General features: G+C 34.8%; 1 protein-coding gene across 2 annotated transcripts in view; it reads right to left on the minus strand.

Annotated features, from left to right (window-relative positions):
• CNOT2 (CCR4-NOT transcription complex subunit 2) overlaps positions 1–17,482 on the minus strand; it is a 183,016-nt gene that overhangs the window by 98,442 nt on the left and 67,092 nt on the right. For both annotated transcript variants that reach the window (XM_044678084.1, XM_044678083.1), the window contains exon 2: positions 7,449–7,592. In XM_044678084.1, the coding sequence (XP_044534019.1) occupies positions 7,449–7,496 (48 nt within the window). In that variant the 5' untranslated portion in view covers positions 7,497–7,592. The remainder of the gene's footprint in view (positions 1–7,448; positions 7,593–17,482) is intronic.

A 17,482-nucleotide genomic window follows, 5' to 3' on the forward strand; every position in this document is an offset into this window, starting at 1 on the left:
GGGAGGGAGGGGAAGGATTACCACTGTAATCTTAACACAAGCCCTTATTGCTATATATCTAGATTATTGCAATAATTTCCTAATTTCCTAATTCCAGCTTCTACTCTTTCTCCCTTATTTATCTATCCTCACATTGTGGTTCAGTATTACTCCTTAGACATAGATCTAGTTATGTTATTCTACATGATAAAGAAAAAGGTCTCTCTACTGTCTACCAAATGAAGTTCAAATTCCAATGTGGAGAATTTTAATTTCTTCATAAAATATTTTCACTCTACCTTTTCCGACTTGCTCTCTGATACTGCCTACTACCTGCCTTTCAGTACTTTGCTTAAGCATTTCTCTGTACCTGGAAATTTCTCTGAATTCAATCTAAACTCCAACACAGTTTCAGGAAAATTTCTATGGTCTTCTCCTACTACCAACCTCCCACTCAGAGTTGAGAATAATCTCTCCCACATCAGATCTTATTTTGAACTCTGCTTACATTTTTGGATACATTATAAATTTATTTTTAATTCCTTTTTCATCATAAATATAAGAAATAAACAAAATATAAACATTTCAATATTAAAAAAAAAAAACAGAAAAAGCGGTTGTTTAGAACACTGAATCAAAAGTTTGTTCTTTAATTAACAGGTTAGTATCAACACTGTCCTGCTGGTCAGTGTCCAAAGCTGAGCTTCCCTCTGCTTTCTCCAGTGTAATGTTTTAATTGTATGCATTTCTTATATAATATTTTGTACTGGTTATCTGTGCACATATATTCTCCTATTCAACTGTAAGCACCCTGAAGTCCCTGGGCCTTTCTTCTTGCTCATTTCCTCTTCCTTTGCCCTCTCTTTACTGGGGCACCCTAAGTGACATTGATATGTGAATGTTACAACGGACAACCCAGAGTGAAATTAAAGCAATAACTATGACACTTTTTCTTACAGCTGAAAAGCTATGCTGTATGTGACTCTTCAGTGGTGTTCTACTGCCTCTAGGATAAAATGCAAACTACTCCATTCAGCCACCCCTTTAGTCTTGCTTCCAGCCCTACTTCATTCCAGTCCCTGTCATACACTCTTGATACTTTCCATTCTGGACAACAGGCCCACAAGCAGTTCCTTGAACACAAGTACCAGCCTACCCTTCCCCACTCTGGGCCCTCTTACATGCTATTGCCCATTCTTGGAATGCATTATAGCCCCTCACTGAAGCCTATATGAATCCTGAGCTTTCTTAAACCTCTTCTCAGTTGCCACCTGCTACAGGAATCTTCAAATTATATTAGATTTATATATTTATTTATATGATGTACCCCTCATCCTCCAAGAATGAAAACTCCTTTGAGAACAGGCAAGGACTGTTTTGCTTTGGATCTGTACCCTCAGCATTTAACTAACACACAGGAGTAAATGATTAATAAATGCTTCTTCAATAAATTAATGTTATCTCGAATAAGATAGGACAAATAAGTTTAAATGTAAATATACTAAACACTAACAAGTAATCTACAGTGATAAAAATCAGATACTACTTAAAAATTGAGTTACATTACCAGAACTGAAATAAGAATCCTAAACTTGGAAATATGTGGCATAAAATTCAAAAATTCTAAAAGTTAATTGGGGTCTCTAGTCTATGATATAAAACTGATAGAAAGAAATAGATGAATTATTATCATCATAGGTTCACAAAAACTTAGACCTGAAAGGAATATTAGTGGCTACCTAGGCTAACCCCCTTATTTTCAGAAGAAATTGGACCCCAAAGAAGGCTAAGTGACTTGCATGCATGGTTAGTGTTAGAGCTGGGACTAGACCATGACACCTAGATATGAAGCTCATTAATTCTATCAATATTCTCTTTAAATATATAGAATTCAGCTCACATAGAGCAAAATTTATCAATACAAGTCATTTTGTCTTCCACAAAATTAGCTTAAATGGTCACTCCATGAAAATATATGGGAGTCAGGGGTGGGGGAAGAGGGAAGAAGACAATGAGGTGAAGAAAATATTTGTTTTGAATTTTTTTTTTGTTACCTTAAGAAAATAAGGAGAAATGTGTTATTTTGAAGCTGATGGTACACAATTAGTATTTTCCACAAAGGCTCAGTGGAAAGAGGATTTATCTCAGAGTCTGGAAAAGTAGGTTTAAGCCCCAACCTGACACTTAAAGGCTGCAACATTGGACAAGTAGTAACCTTCTTGTTTCACAGGCAACTTTTTAAAGATGAAGTTCTGAACTGGCAAACCGTTACAGAACCATACTGGTACAGAATATCTTAAGACTTCTGATATTCATCACAGATCTGTATTCTCCAGAAGGACAAGTATGAAAAAGAGAGCCCTGCCTAAAATGGGTAATACTCTGTCACCTCACCCAACTACCTCCTAATGAACAATTGCCCATTTCTGAAAGGCACTGGTGAGGAGAGAATATAAGAGAGGAATCTTATGACAAGGCAAAAGGAAGTGTATGCATCCTTAAAGCTGAGACAAACCTTTCCCCTCCCTCCAGGCTACTTACTGGCTATGAGACCCCAGGAAAGACATTTCACTCTCAGGACTCCAGGGCAACTCTCCAGAGTGCTAAAACAAATACAGAGAGGCCTAGGAGTTCTTTGCCTATAACAACGAAATCACAAGTGTTAGTCACTGTCCCTACTTCAGGTTAATGATCTTCAGATAAGCAAAAGGCCATTTTTAGAAAACAGGACAGTTTGGTGGTACTGACCCACATATGAAAAAGTAATCATTAAGGTTATTCATATCATTGGATGCTCGTGAATGAAGACACATTCCTTGAAATAGCAATACCAAAATTTAACCCATTTGTATTTAAGAAATAGTGGGAGGAAATTTTTTTCTTTAACCTCATCACTATGATTCTGGCCTATGATCAGAATTTCTGAAAACTACAGTAAGAAGAGTCATAAAAGTCAAACAAACAAACAAACAAACAAAAAAATATTGTTGGGGCAGCTAAGTAGCTCAGTGGATTGAGAATCAGGCCCAGAGACCAGGGGTCCTAGATTCAAATTTGGCCTCAAACACTTCCTAGCTATGACCCTGAACAAGTCACTTAACTCCCAGGTTACCTAGCCCTTACCACTCTTCTGCCCTACAACCAATACATAGTGCTAATTCTAAGAGAGAAGGAAAGAGTTTAAAAAAAAAAAAAAAGGTGTCCTCAAAGAAAAAGATATGATACAAGGTATAAATTAAGAGGGGATAAGTGAAAACCCCACTTATCCATTGCTGAGGGTTTGACAGGATTCTCAGAGAGGTTCCAGCTTTTGCTGCTACTAAGTTGCCATTTTGGCTCTGCCCTGATCATCCACTGCTGATAGAAAAGGAAAACTTTCCCCAAAAGGTCATTTCCATTCAAATTTTAAAGATGCTGCCTAAAGATTCACAGATACCTAACTCATACAAATACACATTTGAATTTAATGGTGAACTTAAATGCTTTTATTCAGAATTTATTTTTGTTACAATTCCAAATATTAGTAGTATAGTTAACACTCGTTTTGTCACTTATATTTAACTTTCTGTAATACAAAACTTAACACCATGTCCCCACTTTCAGAAATCTATTTTCCTGCCACATAATACCCAAGAAACTGAGTAGGCTGACTACTTTGGTGAACAAAAGGTTTTAAGAGGATGCTAATCTCAGCACCAATCTCTTATACCTTTCAGTTAAATATTTTCTTAAAAATCCTCAATATAGCCTTCTACAGGACAGAATTCTACAACCTTGTACTACTACTGTTAGCACTCTGGAAATATTCCTCAGTTGGAATCTCAAAACCTCCCTGGCTCCTTCTTATTCTGCTTTTCTTAACAACAAATATTGTTAAGTAAGCACTTACTCATTAAAATCTCTTAGCCATTTAACAGGCACCAAGCTAGGTGTTAGAAATATAAAAACAAAAAGAAAAGAAGGGGTACATGTTGGACATGGGTGACAGGGTCTGCAAAAGCATGGAGGTGCTAAACAGAATGCTGTATGTGAAAAATAGATAGCAAGGTCACTTACACTAGACCAAAGAATGAGTGAAAAGGAATATATATAAATAAAAAGGATAGAAAGGTAGGCAAGAGCCCTGTTGTAAAGAAGCAGATAGAGCCACCAGACCTGGAGTCAGGAAGACCTGAGACCAAATCCAACATCAGATACTTACTAGGTATGTGACCTTGGGCAAGTCACTTAACTACTATCTGTCTGAAATGGAGTTCATAATATTACCTACATCCCCATAATTGTGGTGAGGATTAAAAGATATGATATCCTTAAAGTACTTAGCAAGGCAACTGGCACACAGTAGTTATTTAATAAATGCTTGCTCTCTTTTCTCCTCAAGAATCCTGAGGGTTCCCCCTTCCTACTCCCAAGGGCTTTAAATGCCAAACAGAGGAGTCTGGATGTGATCCTAGAGGTAATTGGGAGCCACTGTGTTTACTGAATAGGAGATGACATTGGCAGCTGTATTAAGGATGGATTGGAATGGGGAGAAAATGGAAGTAGGGACATCAATTTAAAAAGCTGCTGGCAAAGTTCATGTGAGAAGTAAAAGAGTCTGAATTGGATGCCAGTCCCGTCAGTTGGCAGTAAAGGATAGATATTAGAGGTCTTGTAGTAGAACTAGCAATTCTGAGGTTGAACCTAGTAGACTGGAAGGACAGCAATGATCTTGATAGAAACTAGAAGTTCAGAAAAAAGATAGTACATATTAAATGCCTATTATGTGCACAGGACTTGGAATACAAATATAAAAGTGAGACAAATCCTTTCAAATCACAGTGATTTTTCCAAGTGAAGGGTCATCCCACCCAAATCCCAGTAACCGGTTTCTAGAATTTGACATTTCTCCTTTCATAAACTGACTTTTAATGTATTATAGAATTGGGCCAAAATATTTATCTCGCAGATGTAGTTTAACATAAAATATACTCTACCAAACATTTTTGAAATTTGAATCTTCAAGTTATGTTTTTAAAAATATCCTACTTTATCATTTCTGCATGTGAAAAATGATACATCAAATTCACAAAAATGAGGCATGATGTAAAACATATTTTTATACTTTTACCCACATATGTCTATACATGCAAGTTAGTTTTATTCTATTCCAAACCATGGAAGTTCCTAACATAACACACAATGATTTTTATGACAAATCAGAAAACTTGTGGGACCAATTAGTCATATTGCTAAAATAATTAACATTATAAGAAAATACTCATTTCTCCTGCCAGCATGTAAAAAACTATTTATACAGTTCTACAATCCAAGTTAGTTATAGTACAGTTGATCAATAGGCTAAGTTTAGAAACAAACAAATGCATAAGTTTCATGTTTTGTTTAGCCACTACAAATTCAACAGAAATCCTAGTTGGGCTAATTCTAGCTGAGTAACCTTTAGAAAGATCACATGAAGCAGAAGTCATTAGAAGTGATTATGAAGCAGAAGCAAACAAGTTAAGAAAGGTTTCTGTTAAGAAAGTTTATAAGGAGCTCACTCTAGCATCCTGTTGTCAGGGCAACTGAAGATACAAAGTCTCAATTTAATCTTATTTAAGTTATTTAAATAAATTAAAATATGGAATTCTAGAATTGGAAGGGACTTAAAAGCAACATTTTGTTTTAACCATTGAAATAATAAGCCTTACTGGTTAACTAATTTGGCTTTATTTTAATTTATAATTTATTAATACTTTCTTCACAACAATCCTGTGGGGCACATAATGAAAATAGTAGTATCTTCATTTTTCAGACAGAGAAATAGAAGTTAAGAAAATAAATGAACCTGCCCAAGATTACAAAACTAGTAAATGAAAAGGGTCTCCTGAATGCAAATTGGGTTTTCCCCCACTCTATAATATTAATTTATTTAAAAATACTTATCTCACCTCTTCTCATTCATATTTACTGGAAAAAAAAGCAACAACTGGACTAAAAGAGAGATGATTCTAAATCCAATAGTTGTAATAAATAACAGCGGTCCACTAGTCTGCTCTTATACCAATTTCTTGAATAACAGGATAATAACATTTCAGAGCTGGAAAAGGTCCTTAGAGATCATCAAATGTAATTCTTTTCTTTTACAGGGGAGGAAATGAACTCCATATAAATAAATTAATTTGTCCATGGACATAAAACTATTTGATAAATAAGGATTAAAACTTCTTGACTTTCAGACCAATGATCCTCTATCTTTTCTTTCCAACACCGCTCACTAACCAATCTACCATATTAACCAAAAAGGGAGGGAAGGGTAAGAAAAAAAGAGGGAGGAAGGGAAGGAGAAAGAAGAAGTGATTTAAGTTGCTGTCCCATCCAAACCCACCTTTCTTTTTTATCTAGAGCAAGAGTTAACTAAGGGTCCAATGAACTAATTTGTTAAAGTACTGTAATAAACATATTTCAACATAATTGGTTTCCTCTGTAATCCTGTATGCTTCATGTTTTGCATTTTAAAATATTATTGAGAAGTGGTTTGTGGATTTCACCAGATAAACAACAGATTCATGATACAAAATCGGTTAAGAACTGCTGATATAGAATCTAGAGTAAAATCACAACTGAAGGGGAAGTTGTAGTAATCAGAATGGGGAGTAGGAAATAGAGAAAGAGTCTCATTTAAATCTTAGTATATGTATATCAGAGTACTAACTGCATTCTTCTGAACCGCTGGCAAATGAAAGCACTACATAAAATGGAGCATCTTTGAAAAATAATTTAAACCACTTTTAAAAAAAACTTCATCTAAGTGATGGGTTTTTTTCATAAGTTTCAATGAAATACTTTTTTTAAAGCTCAAGAGTCTATTATAAAGATATTATTTACCTACAAAACAATCCTAATGGCTTGAAATGGAGAAGATATTATTAACTTGCTTTAAAAACGAAAGAGAAAAAGGTAGTAAACTGCAGGCAAAGTCAACATAATAAAACTGTCCCAATATCAAACAACATTACTGTATTAAACTATTATGCTTCTCACTTACTTTCTTCATATATGCCATCTTCCAATATTGTCAAGAGTCCCATTATAATAGTACCAAAACTTGAATGCAAGAGTACAGAATTCAATCTTACCAAAATTATTTGGATAAGAGTTATCAATTCATTACTACCATGTAATACTACTTTTGTGCACAAGCTAGAATAATATTTTGGGAAGGTTATTGTTATATCAAAAAAACTAAAATTCAAATTTAGGCTCTAAAGATGTGTCCTTAACAATGGCACACAGTAAGCAATATCTTGATATTAAAAAAAAAAAAAAAGACATTTACTTCATTTGTCTAACACCCTATGTAAATTATTTAACTGAAATGACAATTTTTCAAACTGATACATCTAATATGATAATTCTGGCTAACATATAGCTAAACAATTTTATGAAAGTAAGAGACTGGTGGAAAAAGGGAAAAAATAGGGTCTTACCTGGTAGTTTCTTTTCTCAGATAATGTATGTCCATCAGTCCTCACCATAGAGTCGTGTCCTTTCCTCACAGTACTGGAGGCAATCAAACAGAACTGTCACTCAAGGGTCGTGTCACAGGAAGGACCGCCCACCAAGTTCTCCCTCTAGAGTGGAATTATCCAAAAGCCGTCAAAATTACTAACATGTAAAAAATAAGAACAGCAGCAAAAAATATCCAATATGATACATAAAAAATAAAATGAAAAAAAAAAACTAAACTAAAAATAGAACCTTTCTGTATTACATCTTAACAGATTCCCCCTTTATAAACTTGAAGATGGTTGGACTGGCAGGCATGCTTTATCTGAAACAAGAAATTATCAGCTATGAAAAATTCCTTCTCTCTCCAGCTAAAACTATCTGCCAGAACTCACTACAAGGAAGTAGCTCATAGTGAGGGAAAAACGGGCAGACAAAAAGTCTGCTCCAACTCATTTTATTTTTTAATAAACACTCTCCTGTCAGGCTCAGTAGTTTTTCACAATGACTGAAAAGTGAAGCCAAAACAAACAAGACTCCTTTTGAGTGGATGACCTGTGGATGACTACAAGATGTCTTTTCCAATGCTTGCTCTTTCCCATAATCTATTAAGAAGCAATTTTTCTAAAGTAAGAAGTCCTATTTATTTATTTGTTTGTTTGTTTGAAAAACACTTACACAATGAGCCCAATATACTGGTTTTTTCCCCAAAGAACAGAATGAATATAAAGACCAATATTCTACATGTTATCATCATTCATGTCCATCTTTTCAACTTTTAATTATAATGATAAATACAAATGTATATGTATTATATATGCACATATATGCCCTATGTGTGTACTTATAACTGGTTAGAAAGAAGGCAGTATTGACCTCTTGCTCTAAAATGAGATAGCAACCTTGAATTTCCATGGAAAGTGTAATATTAAGACAACTAAGGCTGCTCAGAAATCATTCAAGCAAAAATAATAACCACTAGAAAAATTATGCTGACAGTAAAAGTGATAGGTTCAAGAATTCAAAATGAAGAGTTGCAAAAAGCATGATGATATGTTTCCTTGCCAAAAGTTTTCTAATCTAAGTCAATTTTAACAAAACCACTAGAGCTGAGGTAAGTAGTACCAAATCCTTATCGACTAGCAATCAGTCAAAAGAATTTATAAAATGGATGCTGAAATGGGAAATGGGAAACGTAAGGCATCTTCTCTCAGGTTTTGTCATACTTTTCCCCAGTCACTCAGTAAAAGCTTTTTATAGTTTCAACCACCCTTTTAAAATCCTCTCTCTCCTAGATAATGAATTCATTGCCTATTAATGCTGGCAAGTCTGACCTCTGTACTTTAAGTTCACTCATCCCATCTTCCCATCCCATCTTCAAAATGATTCTTGTGTAAGCACATTCTTTTAAGATTGTTACACATTTTAGAAACCATCTTGTTGCCCAGATTATCACATGCTGTTAGACAGACAACTTAAGGTATTTATCCTATGTATGTATATATATATGTATATTTGTTTATCTATCTATTTATTTGGCTGTGTGTGCATATATGGGCTAGACAGTACAAATAGAATGATAGCAGTTTAGTCCCAAAATTAAATAGGAGGAGAGTGGGCTGGATTGTCTTCAGGAAAATGAGATGCTACTTTGATAAGCCCAGCCTCATCCCAGAAACAGGTTTATCTTTCTAATATCAATATTATCCTGTGTACTTTTATGGCTGCATGATACTAAATACAACAGAAGAATTGAAAATGAATATCACCAGAAGGCAATGGAGAAACCAAAGTTAGGTATGAGAGCTAGCTGCAAAAGTAACACATGGAAAATTTCAAAGAAAAGAACAAGAGTAAAAGATACTATCAGGGAAACACAGAATAGAAACAAAAGATGAGCTAGGGCTAATCAGTTGAGTATGGCCAGGGAAGCTAGTGGAACAACCACAGAGCTCCCCAGCAAGTTCCACAACATCCTGATGTCAGGGGAAAGTAAGGAAGACTTTCAGGTTGGATTTTTTGTGGCAAATTGAGAGAATTAAGCCAAGAATTTAGTTGGATGGACAGAGATGATGAGAATACTAATCTATTAAGTATTGTAATTGAATTCTACTGTATCAACAATAAACTGTGAGACCATTGATCTATGGCAGTGATGGTGTACCTTTTGGAGATAGAAGTGCCAGGTCCTGCGCCCTCCACCCCCCAAACTGAGTGTTGTGCCCTCCTCCCCCCCAAACAGCAGAGGGAGAAGCACTCTCATTGGGCTGCTAAGGGTGATGAAAGGCCCACATGGAGAGAGAGAACAGCCTGAGAGCTCTGCTCCCCTCCAGCTATGTGCTACCCTGTGAGCTATGCTCTTGTCAAACCCCACCACAGGAAATCACCTTCACCACAGAGTCAACAGGCTACCATCTACACTGCATCCTCATGCAGCATGTGAGCTGCCCTCTTACCTCAGACAGGGGAGGGAGGAAGTGCTCCCATTGGCTGCTGGGCAGAGGGGTGGGAGAAGTGAGGAATGTCCTCAGGCACATGGAGAGTGGGAGGGGTGCAGCTCAACCTAAGTCCCCCTGGGTTTCCAGTAACTTGGGGGGTGTGCTTTGCATGCCATAGTTTCGCCATCACTATCTATGGGATAAATATGGCAAAAAAAAAAACTGCCAGGACAATCAGTCAGCCAGCCAATAAGCATTTATTAAGCTCCTACAATGTTGCCAGTTAATAGGGATATAAAGAAAGGCAAAAGACAACCTCTGTTCTTAAAGCATTCAATGAAATGGAAGAGATAGCATACAAATAAGTATGTACAAATAAGTTATACACAGAATAAATCAGAGATAACCAACAAAGGGAAAGCACTAGAATTAAGGGGGATGGGAAAGGCTTCCTACGGAAGATTAGATTTTTACCTGGGACTTAAAAGAAGCCAGGAAAGGCCATAAAGTGATGATGAGGAGCAAAGAGTCTAGGAACAGGAGACAGCTTTTACAAATATCCAGAGTCCAGAGACGAATTATCTAGTGTGAGGAACAGTAAGAATACCAATGTCATTGAATTCCAAAACTGGAAGGAATAAGGCATACAAAGCCCAGAAAGATGGGTTGGGTGCAGATGATGAAGGATTCTGACTGCCAATTAGAGGATTTTAAAATTCGATCATAGAGGTGACAGGAAGCCATTAAGAGTTTATTGAGGGTAGAAGGGTAAATGTGTGACATGGTCACTGCTAATTTCTCTATTAAATTGTTCTATTTGCTGCAAGTCTGAAGATTTCCTAAGGGAATCTCATCAAAATTTTGGTGATATAAGCAATTAGAAATTAAAAAAAAATTATGTTATGTATAACAATATGAAATCATTCACCAAGGCAATAGAAAACTTTGTATTATTAAGTGATAACAGAAAATGATCTCTACCTTTTAGCAAATGTGGTCTATGACTGAGCAAGCCAATAATGAAATGATTAAAGATTTTCAATAAAAAATTAAGTGGTATTACTTAATAAAAAAAATTTTTAACCCTTACCTTCTACCTTAGAATCAATACTACATATTGGTTCCAAGACATAAGAGCAGTAAGGGCTAGGCAATGGGGGGGGGGGGGGGGGTGTTAAGTGACTTGTCCAAGGTCACAGAGCTAGGAAGTGTCTGAGGCCAGATTTGAGCCTACACCTGGCTCTCAATCCACTGAACTACCCAGCTGCCCCCATGGTATCACTTTTTTTTTTTTAAGCCTTTTCTTGATTCAGAAACTATGTCGTTTTAAAAAACGAATCTCCTCTAAAAAAAGGATCACTCAGGAAATTCCTATGTGTCCTATGAAAATCATACAATTCTATTAAAAATAACTTTCAATTCCATGTGAAACTGGATCAAAACCTTAAAGAGTATATAATTATCTGTAATCTATCCTGACTCCTAAGATTTTTTAAAATCAAAATTATAAGATACTCTTCCTCCTCAAATTTGACTGTCATATTTTGAGTTTGAGTGAACTATTTCTCCAGGATATCCAGCTCTAGAGCAGACATTTGCTCTGATTAGTTATTAAGAATATTCATTAATAAATTATCTGGCTCTCTAAAGAATAAGTCCAGCATAGAGGTATAAAGAAAAACAATTATTAGAAATGTTAGGCAGCCAGGAAGAACAAGTTATAACAATCTATCTTAATCTCAATTTATAGTTTTGTAATTGTTAGGAAAGGGTGGAGAATAAGGATTTTTACAGTGGCTTCTATGTGGAAGGTACCATGGCTAAGCATTTTACAGATATTATCTCATTTGATTCTCATAATAACCTCCTGAGGAAAAAGCTGTTATTATCCCATTTTATAGTTGAGGAAACTGAGACAGAGGGTAAGAAGTGTTTTGCCCAGAGTCAAACAAATAAGTTAAATCTTCCTGAGTCCAGGCCCACCTATTCAGAGCTCTCTTAAACTGTCAGAATAAAGGCTTGCAGAGATTTTATGTGCAGTTATTCTGCTTCATTTTTGGAATTCTATAACTATTAAAAAATACTGCTTTACTATTAATCTATTCCTAATAGTGAATTCTAAAATCAATAGGAGGCACAGAATTTGGGTAGTTTATAAGCAAAGATGATTTTCTCTCTAAAGAATCTGACCTTTATTTCCTAATGATGTATTATGAGGAAAATAAAATCAAAATGATGTTTCACTTTTAAATACATGTCCAAAAAAAAAAAAAAAAAAAAAAAAAAAAAAACTTCATGGGAAATAATACTTAACTCCTTACCTTAGTTTTGGTTATATATGAGTTTGCTCATACAACAATGGCCAATATGGAAGTGTGTTTTGCATAACAATAAAAAATTAAAAATAAAAAAAACACTCCTTACCTTGTATCTCATTAACATTATCACATGTAAAATCATATGAAGTTCTACAAAAATATTAAAGTTTTCATTTTATTTTAAATATTACTGATCTCTCGAATTGTCCTTTAAGTTGAATCTTCTAGTTCCCTGGAGTTAAAGGGCAAGAAAAGCTTCATTCTAGGGAATTTCTGATTTTGGTCCAAAATGGGATATCAATTTTTTTTTCTTTAACAATATTTTGAATCATTTTCTACCATGGGGATCCATTCATATGACCAACACATATTTCTTCCAATAAGAAATCAGATTTGGGCCTTACTCTGCCCCTTCTCTGCATTTCCTCTCAGTGATCTCATTAAATTTCTAAAGTTTCAACTCTTACCTTCAATGCAGACAACTGATATATCCATCCAGCATTAACTCTCTTTTCTCCTGAACTCCAATTCCAAATTGCTAAATATCACATATTTTCAAATGGTTCTCCCACTGGCATATAAAACAACATATTCAAAATAAATCTTATCACTTCCCAAAAATACTTTACCCTCTTTCTAACTGTCCTATTTTGGTTGGGAGTACCATTGGCCAGTCACTGAGATTTGGACCCTTGGTCAACTCAACTTTTCCCTTTACCTCATCCTTCAGTCAATCAGTTAACAAGTTTGATTAATTCTATCCTAACATGCCATCTCATCTCACTGGTTCAGGCACTCAATCATGTCTCATCTTAACTACAATGTTTCCTAATTAAGCCTTTTCAACTCCAGTTTCCAATTCCAATCTCACTCCTCTCCAATCCATTCTCCATTCAGCTGACAAATTCACATTCCTAAAGCAAAGAGCCCTCCTACCTTTAGGATGAAATAATAAAATCTTCTCTTTGATTTTCAAAGCCCTCTAAAACCAGGCTCTATTTTACCTTTCCAGGAACATTCACTAATTTCCTTAAAACATTCTTCAGTTCATCTAAAAAGGCCAACTTGAAGTTTCCCATGCCAGGCACACTGTCTTGCTCCTACATGCCTCTGCAGGATATACCCCTCAGACCTAGAATTCACTCCTTCCTCATTTTAGGGAATCTTCAACTTCCTATAAAACTCAGCTCATCTTCCACAGGTGGCTTAATGCAGTGCAGCAAGGAGAGTAATGAACTAAAAAGTGAAAAAACCTGATCTGAAATGCCAATTATGCTGAGTACCATTTATTTGTATGACAAAGGGCAAGTCACCTTCTGAACCTCACTTTCTTTAGCTTTAAAACAAGGGCACTGAACTCAATAACCTATATTTAAGCACTATCTTCAGTACTAAGCTAGATATTAGGCTCTATAATGCTAAGATTACTCCCAATTATTAGGATTCTCCCCTTCAATTTATGTCAGCTTTCACATATTTTGTATTTCTTTTTTCTGTGTATTTAATATTTTCACCCAATGAAATGCAAGTTCCTTGAGAGAAAGACCCGTTTGTTTATTTGTTATTTTTTAAATTTTCCCTGACCACCCTCTACCCCACCACCTCACCCTGATGTTGAGGAAGGGATACCTGTACTTATTCAATTCCCAACTGAACAATGGCTAATAAAAACTGCCACAATTTACAAAATAAATGAATAGGAATTTCCTGTGTCCATTTATATTCGGTCAGGTTAAAAAAAAAAAAAAAGGAATGTTAGTTTTCATTCCTTTTTCCGCTATGTAAAAACTAGCGTTTTTAATACTCCTTGGACACAAAATCAAGGAATACAACTTTTGTGGAAACGGATAATATACAACTTTTGTGGAAACGGATAATGACAAAGGGGATAACATGTTAATTAGATTTTTAAGCCCTTTTCATTTTTTTCACACAATCCTCCAAGTCAGAGATTCCTAACTATTTTTGTTTCCTTTGTCACTCTAATGTCTATGGTCTCCTAAGAATAATACTTTACGACGCATAAAACACAGAGAACCACAAGAAAGCCAAAAACTACTGAAATACAATTATAAAGATATTTTTAAAAATAAGTACTGGGGGGGACAAAGTTTGAAACCATTGTTTGCAACTAGATTATAAGGTCCTATAGAGCAGGGAGAACATCTTTTCTCTACCTTGTGAAGTTTCATAAAATGGGGATTAAAAAGTCCTATAAAAGTAACATTTATATGAATATGGATGACAAATTTTCTACATTCTCAAAGCTAACTTGTTGTTTTAGATACCTATCCCTTTCTCTCTTTTTTTTTTTTAAACCCTTGTACTTCGGTGTATTGTCTCATAGGTGGAAGATGGGTAAGGGTGGGCAATGGGGGTCAAGTGACTTGCCCAGGGTCACACAGCTGGGAAGTGGCTGAGGTCGGGTTTGAACCTAGGACCTCCTGTCTCTAGGCCTGACTCTCCTCACTCCACTGAGCTACCCAGCTGCCCACCTATCCCTTTTTTTAAGAAAACATTCCATGAGTTTCTCTCACAAGGTTGTTGGAATAAAGATTTAATCCTTAGAGATCCTGAATTTAACCTTCCTCACATGGTCAAATTCCATTCACCAGAAACTGTGCTAAAATAAAATATTTTATTCTATGAAAGATAATAATTATCTTGGGTTCCTTATTCTACTTACTTTGCCAAAGGAAATAGTTCTCCAAAGAAAAACTGTAAAATCTTAACTATAGGAACTATTGCTCCAAATTACTAACACTATGAAAAATGTTCATCAAAACAACCCTGATGTTTTACCTCAAATCCCCAATTGGCAAATGACAAAAATGGAAATAATCAAAATTGAAGGGGCTGCATTGAAAGAGGCATACCAAAACACAGTTGGAGAAACTGCGGCTATTGATCCAATCATTGTGGAGTGTAATTTAGAATTATGATAAAAGAAGTGACTAGGATGTCTAAACCCCAAACAGAGACACCACAACTGGTTATATACTCTCAAAGAGGTGAAGTCTCAAAACAAACAAAAATCCCTCTGAAAAGATAGAAAAATCCCAAGTATGGAAAGAAAAAACAGGTAACAATATAGATAGATGGGGAAATGATTAACAAATTGTAGTATAGGAGTGTAATAGAATATTCTTATGTCATAAGAAATAAATTCAGGGAAGCATGAGAAGATTTACATACACTGATACAAAGTGAAATAAGTAGAGCAAAGAAAACAATACACACAAAGAGTATAATAAGGTAGTTTAAAATAGAGATAACTACAACAAAATTCTAATGCTGCTTAAATAGAAAAGACAAAACACCCCAGGAAAAGGGTTGAGAAAAAGTACATCATTTTATAATCTTTTTTTATGGGTAGGGGCTGGGTGATAAGCTGGGTTCTGAAATAGTGTATGTAATATCAGTAATTACTGTTTTGCATGCTTTGGCCAAGCTACTTTTTCTTAAATTCTCTTTTATTCTTTGTCACAAAGGATGGCTCACTGGGTAAGGAACAAAAAGGGATGGATATATTCAAAGAAATAAAGATATAAATATAAAAGACAGCAATTTTAAATTTTTTCTTCTTCTTTTTTTTTTTTAACCCTTAACTTCTGTGTATTGGTTCCTTGGTGGAAGAGTGGTAAGGGTGGGCAATGGGGGTAAAGTGACTTGCCCAGGGTCACACAGCTGGGAAGTGTCTGAGGCCGGATTTGAACCTAGGACTTTCCATCTCTAGGCTTGGCTCTCAATCCACTGAGCTACCCAGCTGCACCAGCAATTTTAAATTTTTAAGGAAAAAAAAGCAATTGGTGAAATATGAAAGTGAACTAGCCTTGTTGACTAACTGAAAGTCAGACGGCAACATCAGAAGATTTTTTTCTTTTTATATCAATCATAATAAAATATAAATGTCAATGTGCCTATGATGAAAGTAGATTGTAAAACAAAAAAAAATAAATTAAAGATTTAGGCTGCCACTTGTACAGTCTTACAATTAAAGGCTATAGTTTCAAAATTTTCTAAATTTGATTGTTGGTTGGATATTATCTTTACCAAAAAGTTATTAAATGTTGTACATCTAAATAAGTAAAAGTCAATTTTTTAAATGTCAAACATTTCAATAAATTTCAAAATCAATAACTATCAAACAATAAACCAAAGCTGACAAATAATTTATTCTTAAAGCACTTATATAGCTCAGTGTTAGCCACTTTAAAGGAGGAAGAAAAAAAAATTAAACTGAAGCAAGACTGAGTTAACTAGCAATGCCCTAGAAAACAAAGATAAATTTTAAGAGAGAACTTAAAATTCTCCTTCTTGTGATGTGAAGCCAGAATAAAGATTCTGATTATACCCAGCCCTATTAAGAAAAAGATACCACCCTATGATATTTCTTAAGATAATAATGATTTTCGACCCAATGTTTACAATTAAGAGAAAAAAATCAAATGTAAAATTAAATTAAAATGCAATCGAATGTATAGCTATACTTTCCATGAATTTATAAAGATTTTTATGATAGATTTGAAACAAAAATATCAAAATATTTCTTCTAATTATGTCAGAAAATTACTTGAAGAAATATTTCAAAAATATATGTTGAATCTATGGGAAGGGAAAGATTTTAAAACCAAGCAAGAGTTAGAAAAATTACAAAATGTAAAATAAATAATTTTGACTACATTAAACTAAAAGTTTTTGTACAGACAAAACCAATGCTACCAAATTTAGAAGGGAAACAACAAATTGGGAAAAAATCTTTACAACAAAAAACTAAGATAAAGGTCAGATTACTCAAATATACAAGGAACTAAATCAATTGTACAAAAAAATAAAGCCATCTCCCAATCAATAAATGGGCAAGGGACATGAATGGGCAATTCTCAGATAAAGAAATCAAAACTATCAATAAGCACATGAGAAAGTGTTCTAAATCTCTAATAATTAGAGAAATGCAAATCAAAACAACTCAGGTATTACCTCATACCTAGCAGTTTGGCTAAAATGACAACAGGGGAGAATAATGAATGTTGGTGGGGATGTGGCAAAATTGAGACATTAATGCAAATGCATTGCTGGTGGAGTTGTGAATTGATCCAACCATTCTGGATGGCAATTTGGAACTATGCTCAAAGGGCTTTAAAAGACTATCTGCCTTTTGATACAGCCATACCACTGCTTGGTTTATACCCCAAAGAGATAATAAGGAAAAAGACTTGTACAAAAATATTTATAGCCATGCTCTTTGTGGTTGCCAAA

Source organism: Gracilinanus agilis, chromosome 5 (genome assembly GCF_016433145.1).
Source record: "Gracilinanus agilis isolate LMUSP501 chromosome 5, AgileGrace, whole genome shotgun sequence".
Taxonomy (NCBI): Eukaryota; Metazoa; Chordata; class Mammalia; order Didelphimorphia; family Didelphidae; genus Gracilinanus; species Gracilinanus agilis.